The sequence below is a fragment of the Oxyura jamaicensis genome, chromosome 1 (genome assembly GCF_011077185.1).
Source record: "Oxyura jamaicensis isolate SHBP4307 breed ruddy duck chromosome 1, BPBGC_Ojam_1.0, whole genome shotgun sequence".
Taxonomy (NCBI): domain Eukaryota; kingdom Metazoa; phylum Chordata; class Aves; order Anseriformes; family Anatidae; genus Oxyura; species Oxyura jamaicensis.
The window spans coordinates 184,725,244-184,747,855 of NC_048893.1; the positions used below are offsets into that span (position 1 = coordinate 184,725,244).

The following is a 22,612-nucleotide window of genomic DNA, read 5'->3' on the forward strand; positions in this document are numbered from 1 at the left end:
TACATCAGTATAAAGCTGGTGACAAGTGGAACTTGCTTCAGTGACTAAGTACAGGAGCCTATGAGTTACACGCAGGGTTTGTTATTACTGGTAGTCAGCGTCTCTTGATCAGGTCCCTCTTGCTTGATTAGGTCACTTAGAGCAACGCGAGGTTATCAGTCTCATTTCCTCTGATTTTTTTTTGCTAGGAGAGGATTGTGTTTTCTGTTTTATTAGATTATTATTAGTTTATTATTCTTTGGTGCAGTTAGGGGTCTAAGCCTAAAAATACATGTCCTTCAGGATTGTTTATTGCACAGCAGAGACAAATCTCACTGTCATTTGGATAGGCTACTGTAGGTGGAGTGCTACAGAAGGAGAACAGTCCTCTCTGCAAATGTTATTGCTCAAGATAAGGGTGTAAAAAGCCTTAGATTAGGAGACGACATGTGACGTGTCCTTCCCTCAGTCTAAAAGTACAGGATCATGGGATGAACTTTGCCTGACTGGTAACGCAGGGAGTCTGTTCACGCTTGTGGCTCTTACAGAGAAGTCTTTGAAAAACAGAAACAGAAAATGACACTAGTGAGCTCCATTCTCAGTCAGTGTGTGTGTGGAGACCCTTTACCTGTGTCTGATTCAGAGGTAAGAACCTTGCTTAACTTGTACTTTTGCTGCTCTGACCTTGAGGGGCTGCTTTTGAGAGCCAGCTTCACCCACTGTGCTGAAGGGAGCTGTGTTGCTGTGCCCAGCCAGGTGCTCGCTCCTGCTGAATCGCTTCAGCTCCTGAAACTGAGGCACGAGCCAAAATCTGCAGAGAAGCTGGAGCTTTCTTGAGTGGCAGGTGTGGCACCACAGAGTTCAAATAGGTGCAAGTGCTCTATTCAGAGGAAATTTCATGTTGTAAGTGGAGGAACTTAACGTAGAACAAAGGATCTGGATCATTTTTCATACCTCCATTGCAGTAATCGTGTTAAAATGCTGACTATTTATTAACTCTGCCTGCTAGTTAAAGTGGTTTCATACAGTGAAATTTCTCTTAATCTGCCTTTCAAATAAAAAGCAAAATCTGCCCACTCTGTCAGGCGCATCAGGCTAACTGGAGTTGTACTGGCCTGGGTAAAAATGGTATGTGGAGCAGAAGGTGACAGAGGATGAGACATCCTATACAGGTTTCATTGTAAAAGGCTGATTCTGGACTAATGGCTGTTTTGACAATGCAGCACCTGAAATGTTTTCATTTGGTCTAAAACAGAGGAACAAACTGTGGCCAGAGGTAATCAAAATGTAGCCTCTCCTTTTGGAATGTTTATTAGCTTTGAATATTGTCATAAATGCGCTTGGGCAGTCTAAAATTATCTTGATAAAGATGTAGGCTGTTTTTTTTACAAAAAGTCAGAATTAGTCTGTAATTCATAGGAGAAATTAAAGCAGGGTTCGCTTGCCTGGCAGTGAATTGGAGTTAGTTACCTCACCCCATCAGGCAGTCATGCAAACCCAGCCCAGAAACAGCCCCTGTAAAGAAGCCAGGAAAAGCCAGGGAAACACTAAGAATTTGGAAATTTGAGTGAAAAGTGAATATAAATTCTTATGTGCAATATTTCTTCTTAAGAACTGTGGGAGTTTTACTAGAGAAGCTTACAGCAGTTTTACTCCAAGCACGCTGAAATCCTTCAAAATGTTGCCTTGGATAAGTGTTTCAGTTGTGGCTGTTTTATTTCCAAATTTGCAGTACTAGTACAATTGTGATATCTGTAGGCATTAACCTATAGGGCCAAATTTGCTGCTAAATACAAATGACATGCTCATTTTCCAAGCTTCCTCTCTGAAAAGATTAATTTCCCCCATATTTGTGTTATAGTGTCATATCACTGGTTCTGTTCTGTATGACTAAAACCTTCCTGATCAGGGAGAAAATTAATTTCTCCCTTCCAGAATGAATCAGCTTGCTCAACCGATTCACACACGGCCATGCAGTCTCTAGATCTGACACAAGTGAAGGTGTGGGAGTGGGTAGGAGGAGGGAGCCTATTGTGGTATCAGCTTACAGTTACCTGGCATCTGCAAACCATCAAACTGAGCCTCACTGCTTACTTGCATCACTGGGTAGAGGTATTTTTTTTTTTTTTTACAGAAGTTATATGTGTCATATTACTTGTGTGCATGAACAACGGAGTGCCAGACCTGATTTAGTGAATGCAATGTTTTTATGTCCTCTTCCTATTGCAGAAGTCATAGGTGAGATATTAATGGTATTAGTGATGTTATTTGCCTAAGAGGTGCTGATGATGTAGTGTTAACCTTACTTAGCACAAACAGCATGTGATGTCTTTCCTTTGCAAAGCTGCTGTCTTCCTGAATTGTCAGTTGTATTTATTATTATTATTTGTGGTAACACTTTCTTTTTAGCAATGTTAAGTTGATCTGCTGTATGAAAAACTCACAAATGATTAAGTATCAGAAATTTCTGTGGCTTATTTGACTTGTTCACGTTTAAAAAGGTTGTTTCTGATGACCACTGGAAGAAGTCCTCATCCCAGGATGAAGAAAAGACAGACACACAGAAGGTCACACCCAGGAGATGGAGCTCTGGAAAAAGGTCTCGGCCCAGACCTCTCTCAGACTATGGCCAAATGTCAATCAGAAGTATCTCTATACCTGAAGATGCAGTTGCTGTGGAGTCACAGAAGACAGACTGCACGGATGGAGAAAATCAGCCACGACTGGCTTCTGTTGGGTCTGCAATCCAAAGCAATACAGTGGGCTACCACAGAGGGAGAAAAAGAAGACCCATCTCTGTAATAGGTGGGGTCAATTTCTATGGAAGCGGTCCAGCAGAAGAAATTGAAGGTCTGCTGACACAAGTAAGATAAGAGATGTGCTCTCTGCAGACTGCAAAAGACCCTTTCACTTCCTTGTCTCTGTCTTCAACCTAGAAAATAGAATGGATGCTTCCTTTTCTTCCTTCCCTTTTGTCAAGCTGACTTCGTATACTTACAATTCTGCTTTCCTTGTCACTAATTACTTTGTCTTGTTAAAAAGCAAAACAGCATGGAATAAACCTGATACTGACTTGGGATAATTTTTTTGTATTGTAAATTATCCTTGTTTCTTTCTTGGAATGGTCGTTACTTCTCATACTGGTTTATAAGAGCTCACCTGTGTGTCATACATCTGTGTATTTAGTCACCTTGCAGGGTGTAGGGCCTGAGGAACAGAGGACTACAAACAATATGATAATAATGTATTACTTGTCAGCAATTTCATAATGTCCAAAACCAGGCCTGTTCCAAACCTGTGGCGTTAGCTGTGGTGTTCAAAATCTTGGTATTGGCATGTCCAGGGTACTTAAAAGTAATAAGGAAGTAGCTTAAGAAAATTGGTAATAAATTAAGAAATTAATGAAATAAAGAGTTAAGAAAACTGGTGACGTGAACATATATACCTGCTTGTGTACTACCAAATTGACCTTCTGGAATGTAGGAAGCCCCAAGGAAAACAGGCAGTGGTTCAGCTAGCACTTGACCAGTACCCATATGCTTACTTGCCTACTCTGTTGGCTTAGGTAAGAGAAATATAAAATTTCTGAAAGATAAAAATACTCCTTTTTTTTTTTTCATGGAGGTAGTCTTGAAATGGTACAATGTGTAGAGAAACTTACTGTTCTGTCGGTAGCGATGGCCCTGTCCTGTAGGAGGTTGCAGGGCTTCAGGCTCAAAGGCTTTTGTGCTGGTAAGGTGTTCTCCACCTTCTAGAAATGCCATAGGACTCCTTCCTAAAGCAGTTCTCAAGTTAATAAAGCAACAAACAAGAAATTGCTGTGGTCAAGACCAGAGCTATGGAGCATTCCCAACAGGGACACATTTTCAAGCCAAATGATGGCCTTCCCAGGCCTACCACTGAGTAACAGCACTGAGGAAGGAAGGAGTCTGAATTAAAGCCTTCCAATAAAATATTAATTGCCCAGAATTAAATAGCTTTGTTGTTTAATTAGCCAATTACTTGTCTATAGTGATTAGCATTACTTCTATTAGCTATTTGATGCAATATATCAGACTTACTCTTTGTTGTTACTTAGTGATAGGATCCTGAGATATTGCAGAGTACTGAGGAGATGAATGAGTGTTGGGGGTTTTGGCAGACTTTAGTAAACTTGTAGCTGAATTGCAAAAACAGGAATAATGAACCAGGAATACATGTGTAGAAAGAAGTATTTTATATGGAACTTTCAAGGACTGATCTTCACCTTGCTGATTTTTATTCTTAGCAGCTTTGAATACCCAAGGGAATATTTTAGAAGCATAATGTTAATTCTTTCTTTGTTGTGTTTTGTTTTCATCTGGCAGCTTAGGTGTGAAAACAGTTTTCAAACAATACTAAATCACTGATTTCCTAGCAGAGTGTCAACAGGTCATAAAAAAAGCCTTGATGTTTCAGATTACTCAATAAAAGGGCCTATGAACAGTAATCACTGAAAGATAAGGGAAGATTAAAGATGTGTTTCTCTGAAGTTTGTATGATGAGGTTTTGCTGTTCAGTGTGGAGTTGTTCAGGGATGACAAAATCAGACTCAATTTGCAAATAGGTACATTCTCTAATCATAATTAAGCAAATGAATGTTTTGACAAAAGAAAATGTCTTCTACATAATTACAAGTAAACTAAGTATTACCTCTTTTTAATGTGAGTCCTGGGATCTTCAGAGCAGGGGATCCTTTAGACAATTATTTTGCTCTTGTAAAACAAGTTTATTTCACTTGAAAGCAATACATTTATTTGAAGAAAGAAAGCATCCCAGGAAATGGACACAACTTCCAGCTGTAGAATTAGTTGTTGGTCATTCTTCCACTATTCAGATGGGTGTTTACAATGTCAGCCTGAAACCAGTTAAATCCTGGAGTGTTTAGGGATGGAGTATTACAAGATGAGAATTATAGTGCGTGCCATCCTCTCTTTGTAAGAGAGGATGATAGAGTTTTTAATTTAATAGAGAGCTATAACATTATGAAATATTTACTACGATGATGGTGGGTACATGATGTAGAGTTTAAGCGGCATCACAGGTGCTTGAATTAGGAGTGTTCACTGCTCCTGTAACTAGCTGGAGTACCTGAAGGGACTCTTCTTTGCATCCAAGCTGGGCTGGCGGGGGTAGGTTGCTTACTGAGACCTGATTTTCTTTATTTCTTTGCAGCCTGCCACGCGGCCGCCGGTTCCTGCACACCAGGTGCCCCCCTACAAAGCCGTCTCTGCCAGGTTTCGCCCGCTCACCTTCTCACAAAGTACCCCCATCGGCCTGGACCGGGTTGGGCGACGGCGGCAGATGAGAACATCTAATGGTAAGATGTGCAAGTCCTTTTAGCTCCCTGGGTCTCGGCTTCCTATCCCAGCTTGGTCAGCAAATAGATCACTGTGGACTAGGAAAAGGTGCACACAAACTCTTTGGCAAAGTAGTACATGGTTAAGTTGCCCAGTATTTTACCTTTCTCATCAGTAGCTTATCCTGGTGTGCTCATGTAAAACTTGTTTTTCACACCTACTGTGTGACACTGCTGTAGTTTACTATACTGCTTGTGCTCCTGTATTTTCCTTTCTCAGTGTTCACATACTTGCCTACAGATAATAACGGAACATGAAGGAAATAAGGTGTAACATGCTAGTGTTCATAGACACACCACATGTATTTTACATTTTTTGTTGTCATGCATTTGGCTTAACTTCCTAGGTAGAAAAGCCTTAAATAATTCAACAACTTGGTTCAGAGAAGTGTGTGCAACTGCGATTGTTCACTCAGGGTAAATGTAGCCCAGCCACGTTTCTGGTACATTACAGTATTGTGGTTTAACCAGATTTAATAGATTTTAACAGATCTGTGGTTTAACAGATTCTTGGAAAAGATTGCATTTTTGGAAGCAGTACTCCTTATCAGCATCTGATATGTCCTGTGTGCTTTTTCTGTAATTGTTTACTGTTAGCATGCAATGCTATCTGGAGTTAATATAAAGTCATACCTAGTATTAGTGGAACATTTTTTTGGCAGATGATATGAGAAGAGCCAGGGTTAGTGCAATATCTATTCTTTCACTGTGACCGTAATCTGAACAGTTACTTGTGCTTCTTCGATGAGTGTCAGAAATGGTAAAATAGATCTTTCTTTAGGATCTTTAAGATCCTTTCCTCCAACTTTAGATCCTTCACTGTTAATAGTGAACAAAGCATTGCTGAGAGCCTTCATTCTGCCTCCCTGTGCACAGAATCAGTAAAGATGTTTGGATGAGGACTTGCTATGACAGGTTACCTAAAAAAACGGCATTTTCAATGTTTCTGTATTGAATTCATATATATATTTACTAGTCAGTACTTGGCTTATATGGTTCTAAGATAAGTTTTAGTTGAATAATATCCAAATTCTGCTCAAAAAAATCTGTCAGCTACAAATTAATTTATATAAGAATATTTTGAAACTGCATTTTCCAGCCCAAAATAGAGCATGAATATTAGGCAGGTGTTTTTTCAGAACATGCTTTCCAAGAAGAAGAGTTCATAATTTCTACCTATAGCAATGAGATACATTATATATACAATATCAGTGTTTTCCTTTTAATTTATATTGTAGGAAAATATTGGGAACTACTTTAAAACCCATGTCTGGAGCGTGTCCTTGCTTTAGGTACCTCAGTATAATTAACGATCTAGATTAGACATAGAGGTGAACTGCATCTAATTCTGCAACCCTTGTCGAGAACCCATGATTGAGAAAGGCTACCCACATATTACTAAGTTTACCATGAGCTTGTTTAGAAAAAAGAGATTATTTAAATACCACAGAGTAGGAATTATGTTTTTTATTTTTAGGTATTCTGTCCATTTTGTATATGGAAATTACATGAAATGATACTAATTAGTTAACCTAGACAACTACCTGAGAGTACTATATTTCCAGGTATATAGCTTTGGAAGTCTCCTCCATATAAGCATCATGATGACAATTGCAGAAAGCAAGATTTTAGCCACTTTTCAAGACAATGAAGCCAAAGCAGTACTGATTATGCTAGATGTTACTTGCATGACTTGTTACAATAAACATAGACATTGAACAGGAAAAGCTTTTTAAATCAAAGCCCTGAAGGCAAGTGGGGAATATCATGGGCTTCACAGTTTAAGGCAGTTGCAGAGATCTTTTAAGCAGTTCTAGCAGAAAATAATAAAGTGACCTGTGTCACACATTTTGATCTCTTTCCTTTTTCTCTTAAATTCACAAGCATTTCCTTGTCTTTGAACATGTGAGAGTTTTTTGTTTGCTCATATACAGTGAAATTTGATAATACAAAAGCCCTTTATTATAGAGAGAAATTCTAAACCCAAGCCTTGAAAACCAGTGGTATCTTATTTTAGTGGCTTGCTAAAGCCTAATATATTGTATGGCTACTTTTATAACAATGGGAGGTAGAAATGGAGATATAAATTTTTAGAAAACAGCTGTTATAAGACAGTAAATCATCATACTGTAGGAGACAAAACCAGCCAGCACCTAAGGGAAACTTGAGACTCATAATGCTAGTCTTGTGCTTACAGGGTTACAAGTTTAAATTATATTAAAGAGGTTACCAATTTATCACAAGAGAGGAAGTTTTAATAAGTATCTTTAAAACTGTCTTTTTCACATACTTCCCTATGGGACTTGAATTTGGCTAAATTCATCAGTGAACTTCTTGGAGCCTCAGCTCCAAGTAGGAGGAGTGGGATTCAGCTCAAGTTTAAGTCACCTAAATTTGGTCTAAATATGGGTACCTACATAAGAGTTGCACCGTCAAACTGCCATCACAAGCAGTGGTGGTCTAGGGCTTGATTCAGTTGCCCACCCCGGGTGTTCAGTACTGTGTGGGATACCCAAGTACCTGCATAGGGCTGACAGATGTGGCCCTATGGGAGACCTATTCCTTTCTTCAGTGGCAGCTGGAGGCTAGTTGCTGTATTCTGCAGCCAAGGTGTCTGAAAAGCTCAGGGGGCCAGAAAGGCTCATTGACAGGAGTTTACAGGGCATCACACAATCCATTCCTACAGGCTAGGCAGTCTCAGTGTTGCTGAGGACAGAAAAGCCTCTGGAGTGGAGGGTGATGGCTCTGATCCTTTCAGGGATGGGAGTCAACTGACTCCAGAAGGTAAAAACTGTGTTGGTGGGTGATGGAATCATTAGTTGCATAGATACCTGAGCTTGGTGATGCGAACAGGACCCAGCAATCTGTTGGGAGGAGCTGGTGCATCTGGGCAGTCCTTAGGACTATGGAGGGGAGCTGGTCTCTGTGAGCAGGTGGGTGACCTGGGGAGACACGCACTGGAGACAGAGCTGAAGCTGTCGGGTAGAAACTAGAAGACCAGGAGCCCAATGATGAAGTTGTCCAAAATGCTGCCGATACCATGCTCGGTGTCAGACAGAGAGGCCTTTGTACCTTCAGGCACCTTCCTGCAGAAAATGGTATAAAAAAGAGGGAGATTTAGATTATTTATGAACGGAAGAGCATTTGAAATGAAAAGATCCTTTGTTTTGTAAGCCAAAACAAAAGCAGGCTGCTGACATGCAAATCACAAGATTATAGAGTAGATTCTAAACAAAGAATTATGGGAAAGCTGGCAAGGTGAAGTAATACACAGTGTGGGAGATCACATCCTTAGAGGTAATGTCAATGATCACTTCTTCCTCCAACGAAAGATGGGGCAGAAGCTGGCAAAACTGTATAAAATAATCAGGAGCTGTTGGACAAGTGTTGTTCAAAAATGATTTAGAAAAACCGGAAACTCTGTCAGTTGCAGTAGAAGTTTAAAGAGTGAGATAGAGAAATACACATTTTAAAGGAGCTACATAGCATAATAGGTACATTGTAAACGTGGTCGAAGGAGGATAACCAGCGGAGCATATTACCAAGTTTTATAGGAATAACTGGCACTGGTTGTGCCAGTGAAAGAGTGTTTCCAATGTATTAAAGAAAAGCTAACAAATTGACTGTATCAGCAAGTGGTGCAGGATCCATGGTCTGGAAATATTAAAAAGTATAGTAACGGGATTAAATTATGAACCACCTGAGATCACACTAATGATGATAGTAAATGTGACAAACTAAGGAAATCTGAGAAGTGTCAAGGGCAGTGAACGCAGTCATAAAAGGAGACTCAAATCACTGCTGTGTGCGTTAAGCGTTGTAATGGGGCACAGAACTACATTTTTAGGTGTATCATAAATAACTTGTTGATGCAGCTAACCAGGAAACCTACAGGAAGGGAAACAATTCTGGAATCATTCCTCAGGTATGTGTGCAGAATCACACAAGAGGTGCTCTGCGAAGGTGGAGTGCTTCTACAGCTGAGCTTGTTGACCTTGATTGGAGGACACAGAGAATTTGGGGTGCAGTTTGTTGACCAAATTTAGACAGGTATTGAAACTTGCCCTCTGAATCCATAATGTACGCTGAACCAATATCCTTGCAGGAGTGAGGAGAGTAAAAAAATCCAGTACAGTATGTATTTTAATTTAAAAGAAGGAAAGGAATTAAAAATGAGAAGGCACTTGTGTAGCAAAGGAATTTAAAGGAGTAGACAAAAGTGTTGAGTGCTTGCAGGCAGCATAGAGAGTGTTCAAGGACTGCATATTAGATGCTTCGAGCAAATTCATGCCGCTTGTTCAAACAGAATTTAGAAATACCAGAAAACAGTTCTGTCATTAAATACAGGGGAAAAGAAACAATGAGAAGAAAAAGCAGGCATCCTTCAGATTGCTGAATTGTATCCGAATAGAAAAAATGAACTAGTGATTTTGATGTAAAAGTACATGAAAATAGAAATAGTTTGCTAAAGGTATAAAAATGAAGTCCATTTTCAAAAATGTGAGAACCCAGCAGACTGCCAGACAGCTTGTAGGCCTTGCCAGTGATTGTGAAATAAAACCTGAGCGCAAACTAGATAATGATCTGTCCTGAAATGTCAGTTAAAGTTTTAGAGTAACTAAATGCATAGTAACAAATTGCCATAACCGGAACTTCTCAGGGATTTAAGAATGACATTGCAGAACTACTGTCTCCAACATGGGATTCATGGCTTAAAATTGCCTCAGTCCAAGGCATGGGGAAGGTGGCGATGGGATAACCGTTCATAAAGAAGTACCAGGAGGGAGCCAGAGAGCAGTAGACCAGTAAGCCTGACATAATAGTACATAGAATATAAAAATAATGTATTTAGTACCTAGATAATATAACAGAGAGTGACCACAACAGTGGTGGACCGTTAGGATGAAGAAGAGTCAATGTGCATTATGTAGAGGGAAGTTGTGCCCCATATATTGATTAGGTTTTCTGAAAAAATCAGCAAGGGTATGACTGGGAGACTCGGTATAGTTTACTTGGGCCTTCCAAAGGCCTTTGACGTGGTCTCTTAATAGAGGCCTGGGATGAGAGGAAAGATCGTCTCACATGGGAGGATCCAAGTGATGGCACTAAGAGAAGAGGAAAGTGGTTCATTTTCTTAAGGGGAGAGGCCACGAGTGAAGATGTGAGGGACTGAGCTGCTGTTCTGCTGTTCAGTGTCTTTGCAGATAATGTGGGAAGGGAGGGAGGTGCAGAATGAAATTACGTTTTCTGCTTGTGGGCTGAATTATTCACAGCAGTGAAAATGTAAGCTGCTTGAACAGTTGCAGGAGGATTTCACAGTAGGAAGGCACAGCTCTTTTCACTGGTGGCAGGTGACATTCGGTGTGATAAAGGCGAGGTAGTGCACATGGAGGAAAACAAGCCTGGCGTGCTTACCGGAGTGGACTTTGAACTAGGTGCCTTTCAGGAGAAGCTCTTGCAATTGTAATAGATAACTAAAATGTCATTTCAGCGCATAGTAACCGTCAAAACAGTAAATAGAAGGGCAGGAGTTTGTAGGAAGGGAACAGAGAACAAAACAGAAAGCCTGATTGTGCTGTTGGTGTGGTGGGGGGGGGGGGGCATCTACCCGTTCCTTTCCACCTCATAAGGCATTTCTTACAAGGGACGACACAGAAAGGCAAAGAGGATAAGAAAATCTATTCAGTGTCTCTGTGTGAAGAATGATTAACTAGGCCTGGGCTCTTCAGCTTGGAAAAAAGAACAATGGGGGAAAAAATGTCTATACACTGATTGCCATAGGAAAAATGAACAGATAATTGTTATTGTTTCCAGTAATGTAGGAACTTAATGAAATTGCCAGATAGCAAGTTCAAAACAAAAGGTTGTTTTCATATTCTGTAAAATTAAACTATGAAACTAATTGCCATACATGATATCTCAGATCCCAAAAGCTTACAGAAATTCAGAAAGTGATTTGAAAAAATCGGCTCATTAAACACTGAGATACCACACCTGCCCCAGGAGGAATCTGCCTCTGATCTGCAGATAGCTGGGCTGTAGGAAAGTACAGCAGAAAAACCCCATTACATGCTTCGTCTGGTTTTATGTTCTTCCCTGGGCATCTGCTGCTGGCTGCTGTCAGAGGGAGGACATGGGGCTGGAGGGACCTTTGGTCTGCCCTGGGATGGGGGCATGGCATTTTCTTACGTAAAGCCTCATTAGATTATTGAGGAAAAAATAAAGTAGGGCTTATTACGTGATGTTAGGATTTGTTATATGTTCTGTACTTCCTGCAGTCTGCTCAGATTGATTAAGGCAAACAAAAAGCAGTGTTTCAACTTCTCATGCTTGTTCGCAAACCACTGAGCTGGGATCAGTCACCAGAGGGGTATCTACAACCAGATTTTCTCGAGGTGATGAATTAGCTTTTGGTATTTTAGTGTGTGCTCTCTGCAGCCTTTTCAGTGTTGTGTGAGCCCTCTCAGCGTGCGTTTGGGCACGGTAGCTGGGCTGCCACTGCCAAGGACTGCCTGTGCTGCCTGTCCCCAGCTGATGGGGCGAGGAAATGAACCCTCCACCAGCTCACCCCAAACGAGCACTTTGGTGGCAGCTCCGTTTAGGGCTGCACAATTGCTAGCTGTGAGCGTGCAGAGGAGGGAGAACAGCTCTCCCCGCCTGGCAGCGGCCCACGGTCGCGCTGGGTGAGTCATCGGGCAAATGCACCCATTCTGTTCCAGTTTGCGAGAGTCAAGCCACAAGACTGGTTTTCACAGATAATTTTTAATGTCTCTTCTCATATAGTGGTGTGGGTTTTGATCTGGTTTTCCCATGGTGGTTCAGCCGTTTTTTCCCCTGCAAGTAGGGTTTTGACATGGCTGAGGGCTTGTGTTGTGGCTGCTGAGAAGTGCGAAGCCTTCACTTGCAAGTCCCAGGATTGTCGGCACTTCACAGTGACATACAAGAGTGTTTCTTTAGCTGGTTCCTGTTTGTTCAGTTGTGTTTTTACTGATTCTGAGAAGAATGCATGGGTATGTGAGTAAGCATCTTGTAATACTTAGTAGCTTACTTTTACTGTGTGATCCACCAAGTCTCCCTGCAGCAAGAAATAATAGGGAAGTTGGGCAGTTCAGAAAGGAATTCCTCCCGGTCCCCGGTCAAGGGCAGCATAGTCTGGATTTTTGTGAGAAGATGGCATTAACATTGCAGTGTGATGCTTGGCCTTTCAGCCTCCTTCCGAGGCTGTGGGAAGCCACATGGTTGCCAGTGGGTGTTGAGAGACGGCTGTGTGTGAAAATGGCCCAGCCAGCGTCCCGCTGGAGGGGGCAGGCTCCAGATAAAACACGAGCTGAGCCGAGCAATGACATGGTGTGCAGGTGGAGGATGATTCATGAAGGTGGTGGAGCTTTCCAGCTCGTCGTTGGAGGGCTGTGACATGCTTGCCTCATGGAAAACCCTATGAGCATGGGGCGTACTGGGGGCTGCGGAGCTCCCACATCTGCTCACCCACGCATGAGGGTGAAGCAGCACAGAGGTTGGGGGGGTTAAATGCTGAGCTGGGGCAAGCAAAGGAGCTGGGGCACTGAAGCCCCGCTGCTCAGGCACCCTGTTCTCACTCCCTGCTTGCGGTTCGGGTGATAAAATGCCTCCATCCCCCCCCCTTTCTCCCGTGGGACACTCTGCCGCAGCCTTGGCATTTCTGCTGCCCGTGCCCTACATAATGACACAGCATTTAGCAGCACGGCAGAAGTTTTAACAGCCACGCAAAAACCGAACAAAAAAACCCTCCTTTGTTGCTCCCTGTTGGACTTTTAGCTGGCGTAACGTGACAGAGATGGGCTGATACTCGCAGCTGCAACGCCAGGAACACCCCGCGCCCCTCCGGCCGTTCCCATTGAGCGGCGGTGGCTACACCCGGCACCGACCGAGCTCGCCCTTCTCTGCCGACAACCCAAGGCCCTCCCCGGCACGGCAGGGGAGCCGCCTCCCGCCGCCTTCCCGGCCCTCCCTCCCTGCCAGCACCCGGCAGCCTCCGACAGCCCCAGCCCATCCGTGTCCCCCCCGGCTCCCCCTGGACCCTCCAGGCCAGCCTCCAGCGGGCAGCGGGGTGAGGTGAGGTGGCTGTGGGGGTGAGGTGAGACCCTTCCCCTCCAGGCCCCAAGGGCCGGGCCCCGGGCGGCGGCAGCATGGTAGCCCGTGGTGGGATGGCGAGGTTTTGGAGCCTGGAGAGCCTACAGATGGGTACATGTGAGTACGAAGCATTGGGAGTGTTTTGTGGGTTGAGGGGGTCTGCTGCGACGGAGGGGGGCTTGGCGGCGGTGGTCCGGTGACAGGGGACCACGGTCGGTCCCACATCGTCCCTTTAAGTTTTGTGAGTTTTGCATCCCGTCAGAGTGACCCGTCCCTGCCGCTCGCCGGCAGGGGAACAGACACAGCGCGAGGGGCTGCTTTTCGCTCGAGCGTGACTACACAGACAATGCAGGCATGTGGGCTTGGCGGGGAATAACCAGCAGCAATCGGTCCCAAAACTGCACTCGTTTTTCATCTGGAGCTAAACGGATCAGGGTGTTTTGATGTGCCACCATTACTGGAACAGACCAGCAGACAGCACTGATGGTGCAGGAAAGATGTATAAAGAGTCACTGGGATGATTTTTTTGTTGTTGATTTATAAGTGAAAAATCGATTTTATGAATTATTTATTTGCAATTTTTTTTTTTTTTAATAAAGCAGTTGCAGGAAGTTTTACGGGATGTATTTGAGAAGTTTATCAGTGCTCAGATTTATGAGTCTTTAGGGGAAAAGTTTTTCATTTTTTTTTTTTAATTAGGGATTCAGCACCCTCCCCAGTTAGGTTATTATGCCATTAACGTGAGTGCCTGTGTAAAATGCTGGGGGGTAGAACGGAGCCGCATTGTGTTACATCAAGATTATGGCCTATTTTTCCACTTTTAAAGAAAACAAAAATCTTTCTAGTTAATTTGTGCAGCTGTCAGCTTTGATCTCTTCCGCAAGTCATTACTGGGACGACCAGAGATGCTAGCAATGGTACAAGCACCTACGAGGCGGGGGGTGGAAGTGGTTCTGCCCGTAAAACAAATAACTGACAGGCTACAGCGTGCCTGCTCATAGCACGGCGTGGGGCACAGCAAAGCCATCTCCCTGCCATGTTCATGCTTCTGGAGCCCGGAGTCAGAGCATGGGCAAGGAGCAGGGCAGAGAGGCAGGGGCAGGGGGCTGCTGCTTGGCCCGCAAGGGGGTGGAAGCGACAGGTTCAAGAATGCAGCCGAAAGGTCCCTTCCCCTCGGAAGGGAGATGCTGTGCTGGCTGGTCCACGGCCCGTATGGGAGCTTACCTGGGACACCACAACCATTGAAAAGGGAGTTGAGCACTAGCAGCACATTCTGAATATTATTTTTGATTGGAATTTTTGAGCACTGTGCAATCTTCAGACACTCTGGTCATTTGTGGCTTGGGTCAGCTGTAGGAATAGACCTTCAGGAATAAATTGAGGGGGACCAGAGGGTGCACTCAAGCATTGGGCCATGAACACTTCATGGTTATTAGTTCCTCCCAGGATCTGGTTTGGATGTTACAGCTGGCTTTGAAAGGCAAGCCTAGTATAAAAGGGTCTAGCACTGGGCAGTGTGGACCCAAGTCGTCCAGTATTACTGCTCCCCTCATCAGTCCTTCTCATTTGATGATATTCGGTGGCTTATGTGGCTGTATAGACATGATGAAGCTCATCATAGCTCTGACCTGTGCTTCTTTACAAGGCGTGGGGTGCCCACCCCTTACAATCCCACTGTGTCCCAGTGGGGGACTGTCAATCCCAGTTCAGGGGGATGTGACAGAGCTGGGGGCTGGCAGCGGCCCACAAGAGCTCTCACGTCTGTGCTGTGGGGAACTGCACCAACACCTCTCTTCTGGTTCAGATTGTTTTACATTTCCTCTGCATTAAAAAAAAAAAAAGTTTGTAGTTCTATTTTTAACACACACAAAAGAGAATATTTCTGTTTTATCACATGTTAAATGAGAAAATTACAAAGAAGAGTAAAAAGTATTTCATGAGAGAAAAGTGGCTTTCCTGAGAACCCTACACTTTCATTGTTATTGTTATATTTGTAACAACAAAAGCAACTCCTAAGCAATTCCTCTCACATTGTTTTGTTTTTGGAATAGGCGCCTGTATAAAAATGATTGCACAAACAGCTGTTCCACCTTTGTTTTAGCTGCTGCAGATGGTGGGACCGAATCCTCAGCGTTGGTGGATGACAATGGCAGTGAGGAAGATTACAGTTATGAGGAACTCTGCCAAGCCACGCCGAGGTACCTGCAGCCTGGAGGGGAACAGCTAGCCATTAATGAGGTAACATCCTGGGCTGCAATCTGCTGTGGGGAATCTTTGCATTGTTATTATGGTGGAGTGCATGTTTTCCACAGGCCTGAGGTTTCTTATTAATAAAAAGTGTAATGACTGCAGGCATCATGATGAAGTATCCAGCAGCAGCGGCATCCTGCCTCTGACAGAGTCCTGGAGCAGATGCCAAGGGAAGAGCATGGTGACTAGCACTTCGTTGGGAGCCTAACTTGTTAGCTATATAACTGCTCTGGAGCAGGACTGTAATCGTTCTTGCTCTAATAAATATATACACGGGTTTCTGAAAATCCAGAAATTTTAATTTCATCTTGTAGAAGGTATTGGGCACTCTAGTGAGATACTTTGGTCTTTTTAGGAATTTATAAATAGTTCATTGTTTATCCTTTGTCCTTCACATCCTCTTTCTCTTCCCATCTCAGCTGATAAGCGATGGCAGCATTGTCCATGCAGAAGCCCTCTGGGACCATGTGACTATGGATGATCAAGAGCTGGGATTCAAAGCTGGAGATGTCATTAGAGTCCTAGAAGCTTCCAACAAAGACTGGTGGTGGGGAAGAATTGAGGACAAGGAAGCCTGGTTTCCAGCTAGCTTTGTCAGGGTTAGTAACTGTTGTTTTTGCACCATTGTCAGGCAAGGTTCCTTGTAGTAGAATGGAATGCAGCAATGACCATGGCATTAAATCTGAATGAAGGGCCTGGACATCAGCATTTTTGGATCTGAACATCAGTGGTGTAACTCCTAATGACTTCACAAGTTATAAAGCAGTAGACGATCACACCACTAGCTCCTGACACCTTTTATTCTCACTTCTTCTTTTGTGTCCCATTTGTAACCAAAGGAGTTTCACAAGTAGAAATGAGGACAGCAGGAAGCTCAGCCAGAAGCAATCAGTGTATACAGAGAGGACACAGCAGTCTGTATGAGAGACAGGGCAAAGCTATGCTATATGCTGCTCTCTTCTGTTACTGCAGGGATTTCTTCATGAAATAGGCAAAATTTATTACCACATAATTCTGTAGGAGTCTGAACTCCTTAGTCAGATATAACATAACATTGAAATATATTTCACAATTTATTTTACTTTTTGAGAGCCCGTAAGGAAACTTGGGCTACAACATATTCAGTACTACGCAAAGTGCAAGATGTGGTTCATGCTTTTAATATTGCTAGTTCTTCAACCAAAATGGGCAATCAGACAAAAGTGGACAAAGGAGGTGCTGTTATCCACATTGTACAGACAGGGAGCTGGGGCAGAGGGAAACTATTTAGAAGTATCTGAATGAATTGTCTACTTTTGAATTTTTTGCTTATAAGCTGAGTTGGCCAAAATAATACATAAACTGTTAGTAAGGGAGAGAAATAAGTCTGTAAAATACACAGGCAGCACAACATTATCTCTCAGATGATGGGAGTAGAAAGCCATTTATTTATCCAACTTGGCAAATCTCAGCACTTTATTTGAATATCCAATGAGTATAATGAGATAAATCCTGTTGCGGACCCCCCCCTTGTAAGGCTGGAATGGGAACATTTGTGTCACATGTCCTCTCTTAATTGTAAGAAGTTTGTAACAGTCTTGTCATGCCTTGTAGAAATTGGCTGTTTTACTCTAGTTTGCTTTGTTTGTTCTGGCTGCAGCTGCGAGTCAATCAGGAAGAACTGCCAGAAAATTGTAGTAGTATCCAGGATGAAGAACAAGATGCAGATATCAGCAAGCATCGTCAGAAAATAGCTGAAAACAAGGATCAGATGAGAACCAACGTTATACAGGAAATTATGAACACAGAACGAGTCTATATCAAGCACCTCAAGGACATCTGTGAGGTATATGCTTTAACCTGAAGGCATTCTGCTGACCTAGTGTCAACAAAACATCCTATCTAAGTTGAGAACTGGAGTATTTTCACAGGTCATAATATTCCCAGTTGCACTTCTGAGGCTGCCAGTCAGAACCTGGTTGTGCCCTCATAAGGTTTTCCTCTCTGCAGACTGCCACAAGGCACCACTTCCTTTTTAAATAAAAAACATTCCACTTTTGACATGGAAAAAATAGTTCACTTGTCTAACTGCTATTTCCATAAAAATAAGTGAGAGGAAGTCTAGGTTATTTGAAACATTTTATCACTTGATTTAGATAGAAAACTTGCATTAATTAATAAAATCTGTACAGTTCAGAGACTAAACTTTGTGAAAGTAGCATGCAAAGAGAAAGTTTGCTGGGCGAGATGTTTTTTTTTGTTTTCTCCAGCAAAGAGACTTTTGTTGAATGCTTAGGAGCTATGAAGTCTTTCAAGGTGTTCTAGAACTAATTTGCTTGTTTGAACTGTGAAATAGCAAGAACACAGTGTTTTTTCCTTCTTTTTATTCAAGCTTTCTTGGAAGACCACACTCAGTCAAGAAGAAGCTTCTTGATAGTTTTCACTGATATTTGCCTTTTCTGATGGGGACTGTGATGCATTTGACCTGTATTTGACGTGTACTTGTGCTTACCATCTGAATGGGTGCTAAGCAACCTATCAAAATATTCTTTCTATACTTGGTTTACTGGTTCTCTCTCTGTATTTGTCATGTTGTCATCCTTTAGTCTGCCACTCACTACATTCTTTCATGGACAGCAAGGTAGACATGACAACAGCGTTGTGTTTCTTCTTCTGTTTTCTTTTTCTGTTTTCTTTTTCTTTCTTATTTTCCTTTTCTTTTTCCTTTTCTTCCTTTCTTCCTTCCTCTTTGTGGATCAGGCCTTTTTAGTGCAGTTTAAAGAAAGATAAATGGGAAGACAAAAGGACAAAAAATTGTTGCTAGTTGGCAGGCTATTTTTTTTTTTAATCATTAAATGAAAGTTTTGTCATTTGGATTCACTATTTACATACTATATCAAGTTTGACTGGGTGCCTAGAAGATGAGGGAGGAATTTGTACACACAGCTGCATTGCTGCCGTGGTTAGCTCGGTTCTGGGACACAGCTTTCATATTTTACTGACCTATTAATTTTTAGACTGCTATTAATGATTAAATCTCTCTAATACATATCTTCTATAACTCTTTTTTTAAAAAAAAACATACGTCTTCAGTTCAGTTTAGTACAGAACAGCAAGCACATTTTCCAAGTAGAGAAATGGTGGTGCGTGCTCAGCACGTGGGGTAGAGGTGGTTTGCTTTCCTCTGAGTGAATTTGTAGGGCGGTACAAGCAGGACATGAGCTGAAAATACACTCGGGTAGGACTGGGACTGAGCCAGAAAAGCTGCTGCAGATAATAACGCAAATGTGCCAGCCCTGCACTGGAATGAATCACTAGGGCTGGTGCAGTCAGAATGATGAAGCTGGTAGATACCCAGAAAAACCAGTTGTGTTCATTAAAGAGCTGCACAGAGGCTCCTGCTCCTTGCTGGAGTTATCCTCCTAATGCTGGTGGTTGGCATGCAGTGTAGCCACTGAACTGTGCTCAGAGCAGATGGCTGTGCAGGAAACAAGAAGGTTCATCCCAGTGCCAGCAGTGCTCAGGGATGCTTCCTGGTAAACCTCACTGGAGCAGCTGCAGGCTTTTTGCAGCTGTCTGCTCCCAGAGTAATTTGGGAGAAACCTGGAGGTAGCTGAATGGAGGAGCCTGGCACATAGCCCCCATCATACCAGTTACCCTTTGGACACATCTGCACCCAGGCACTGTTACTGATAGGGAATCTGAGCACAAACTTGATACCAGCTGCTGTTCTGCATCCTCCTCTCCCCCCTCAGCTGTGTGGAGCAGGTACCTGAGGACTTCCCATCTCTGCATGGTGGCAGCTGCTGAGTGTTAGAGCCTGTAAGAGGCCCCTGACCTCACCTTTGCCTGCTCACTATGTGGATGCTGATAGGATCTGATATTGGTTACTGAAAGCAGAGTAGAGTTTGCTTTGAGGGCATTTTCAAAATAAAGGACTTGGTTATGCATCTACTTAGCAGTGGATGCAAATGAATTGGACCCATGTGATGTTCTTACAAGTAATGAAAAAAAAAGGGAAAAAGGGATCGTATTTTTACATGAGTCTTCCTGGTATTGTTACCTTCTTACAGGTACTATCTGGATTTTAACAACCAGTAGCATTCTGGCAGTATTATAATACATTCTTAATTGTGCTTCTATGTCTTAAACTGGGCCCTACCTTAGTGCTGGTCAAGGAGCCAGTACTTTCACCATTTTAGAAATTGTTTGTATGTTAATTGCTTCAGGGTTTGTTCTAGAGAAGGACTGTTACAGTACAGAGGAATTAATAGAGAAAAGCATGGCAGCTGAAGCAGTAGATGCATGGGGCTTCACACCAGGCTTTTTTTGTCCAGTTTCACTGGCAGTCATAACAAGGCACAAGTGAGCTTTACCATGCTGCAGGTATCTGGTTCCCTGATGGATTTACTGTACTGTGAGACAGAATTTGCATTGGAAGAATCCATTTGGGCATAAATCTGAAATTGCTTGTCCAGTCATTTATGCGTAGCTGGGAAACCACTTGTGCTTGCAGATTGCAGGATTTTGCCAGTTCAGTAGGATGCTACAGGGTAGAATCTGGTTTTGTATCTTCAAATCAAAGAGGTTTTTTTTGTTGTTTTGTTTCATTTCTAGGGTTATATTCGGCAGTGTCGCAAACATACAGGAATGTTCACCACAGCCCAGTTAAGCACCATTTTTGGAAATATTGAGGATATTTACAAATTCCAAAGAAAGTTTCTGAAGGATCTTGAGAAACAGTACAACAAAGAAGAACCTCATCTGAGTGAGATAGGATCATGCTTTCTTCAACATGTATGTTGCAAAAGTTGATTTTAGTTATGAAACAAATAAAACATGATAAGAAAATGCTGTTATGGTGTTAGGAGGGGATTTTACTGACAAATGCCTATCAAATACTAATCTAAGTATAGGCAACATTTTAGAATGTAAACTATTTACAACTAAGTTAAATAATTATTTAAATGTTTCAGATTTCTCCTTATCTTTAGCAAGTATGTATCATTGTACACAATTTTAAGTTTTCTTCTCAAAACTGTAGCGATCAGAAATGAGTTGGAATATCTACAACAATTTCAGATTGCTTAGTCAGGCATGCAACAACTTCCTAAAGAAAATCAGGATAGAAGGTGGTGGGGAGAAAGTCTTAATTCATGATAGACACCTGCTAAACCTATAGCTGTCAAGGCCTCCTAATTTCCAAGATTTGCCAAAGAAAAGTATTTCTTGAAGTACTGGTCTTGATTATTCTGACTGAATGGAGGCCTCTGTCTCTGTTTATACAATGAACGTACATAGTTTCGATAGTTACAACTTAGATTTCTATATAGTTTCAAAGCTGGTTGTTACTGAGTTTCAAAACTGTATGGGAAATGGATTCATTAATATAACTAGATGTAATTAGATATATTTATTAGATATAAATATAATTATTAGGTATATTTAAAAAGTGCTTCCTTCGTTATAGTCAAATACTTCAGTTAAAGCTTTGACTTTTTTTTTCTTTTTCTTTTTTTCTTGTCTGTAGCAAGAAGGCTTTGCTATTTATTCAGAATATTGTAACAATCATCCCAGTGCCTGCATTGAACTTTCCAAGCTAATGAAACAGGGCAAATACCGTCACTTCTTTGAGGCCTGTCGCTTGCTCCAGCAGATGATTGACATTGCCATTGATGGTTTTCTTCTCACGCCTGTTCAGAAAATCTGCAAATACCCTCTGCAGCTTGCAGAATTGCTCAAATATACCACTCAGGAGCACAGGTGAGAAAATTAAAAAGACAAATCTTAAGTCAGTAATAACACGTAATTACTGAAGCCTTCTGGGTGGCACAGCACCAGGTCCTGAGATCAGGAACAAAACTCACAGTGACCCCTATAGATGGGAGCTCCTGATGGCATCTTGGAACCATAACAATATTAATGAAAACAGTATCTGAAACGTAGCGTAGGGGACTGTCAGTGTGTAAGATAGAATGAGGAAAGAGGGAGAAGGAAAGGAGGAAGGTGCTGAAATAGGATGTAGGGAGGGATTTGTAAATCACAGTGAAAAAAGGCCAGTGTGTCAAAGAAAAGAAGGAAGTCCACAGAAGAAAGGGGGAAGCTGCATAAATGTTGTGGACAAATGAAAACAGAAAGAGGGCCTTAGAACAAGGACACAATCTGAGCAAATTTGAAAGTAATGTTTTTTGAAATGTATTAGTAATAAATACTGCAGAGGAAAGGTGTTATGGAAAAAAATGTTTCTTGAACCCAGTAAAAAGTGTAGTTACAAACTTTGGGAGCACAAAGAGAACCAAGAGGGAAAAAGCTAAGAGAGAATGATTAATGAAAGGAAACAGCAAATAATTATAATATTTTTTTAAAAGAAAGTGTTAGCAAAACATTGTTATTCAGGGATTTCCAAGGTACTTTTGCATTCCTTGCTGTGATCTTCTGATGAAAAACTCTGCTAAAGGTAGGGTGTACTCCACCAAATCTCTCAGTAACTTTAAGACAAATACTTCTTGTCCCAAAATAAATACAGAATACTTGGGGATCAGTATTGCCATACCAGTTCCATAAAAATTTTCTGTGAGGATCCTTGTCACCTACACTCTTTGGAAACTTCTTCCTACCTAAGCTACTTAGCTACTTCACTGGGTTTTCTGAATATGTGCTAGAACTACTGTTCAGTTGTTTTTTCACCTCACTGTAAAGATTCCAGTCTCTCAAAACTGAAGTTTTCATTAGACCTAAACATAATGCTCCCTTTCACCTCTCTTCCCAAGCTGGGTCTGTACCACTCACTGTAATAATGCAAATAATGAAAATTGGAGAAAAATATAAACCTGGATGGAGACCTTAACGGGGCAGAAAATGTAGTGTGAAAGAACAGCTCCTCCGTAAATAGAAATTATAAATTAATTAAATAATTCT

General features: G+C 42.0%; 1 protein-coding gene across 10 annotated transcripts in view; it reads left to right on the forward strand.

Annotated features, from left to right (window-relative positions):
* The window catches only part of SPATA13 (spermatogenesis associated 13), a 148,250-nt gene that overhangs the window by 112,243 nt on the left and 13,395 nt on the right, over nucleotides 1-22,612 (forward strand). For 5 of the 10 annotated variants that reach the window (XM_035326180.1, XM_035326184.1, XM_035326197.1 and 2 more), the window contains exons 3-9: nucleotides 2,481-2,843; nucleotides 5,173-5,317; nucleotides 15,567-15,703; nucleotides 16,135-16,314; nucleotides 17,355-17,540; nucleotides 20,312-20,491; nucleotides 21,225-21,457. In XM_035326180.1, coding sequence (XP_035182071.1) covers nucleotides 2,481-2,843; nucleotides 5,173-5,317; nucleotides 15,567-15,703; nucleotides 16,135-16,314; nucleotides 17,355-17,540; nucleotides 20,312-20,491; nucleotides 21,225-21,457 — 1,424 coding nt within the window. Of the gene's footprint in view, nucleotides 1-266; nucleotides 625-2,480; nucleotides 2,844-5,172; nucleotides 5,318-13,417; nucleotides 13,583-15,516; nucleotides 15,704-16,134; nucleotides 16,315-17,354; nucleotides 17,541-20,311; nucleotides 20,492-21,224; nucleotides 21,458-22,612 lie in introns of those variants that run through there. The other 5 variants (XM_035326212.1, XM_035326192.1, XM_035326225.1 and 2 more) reach the window with 5 other exon arrangements.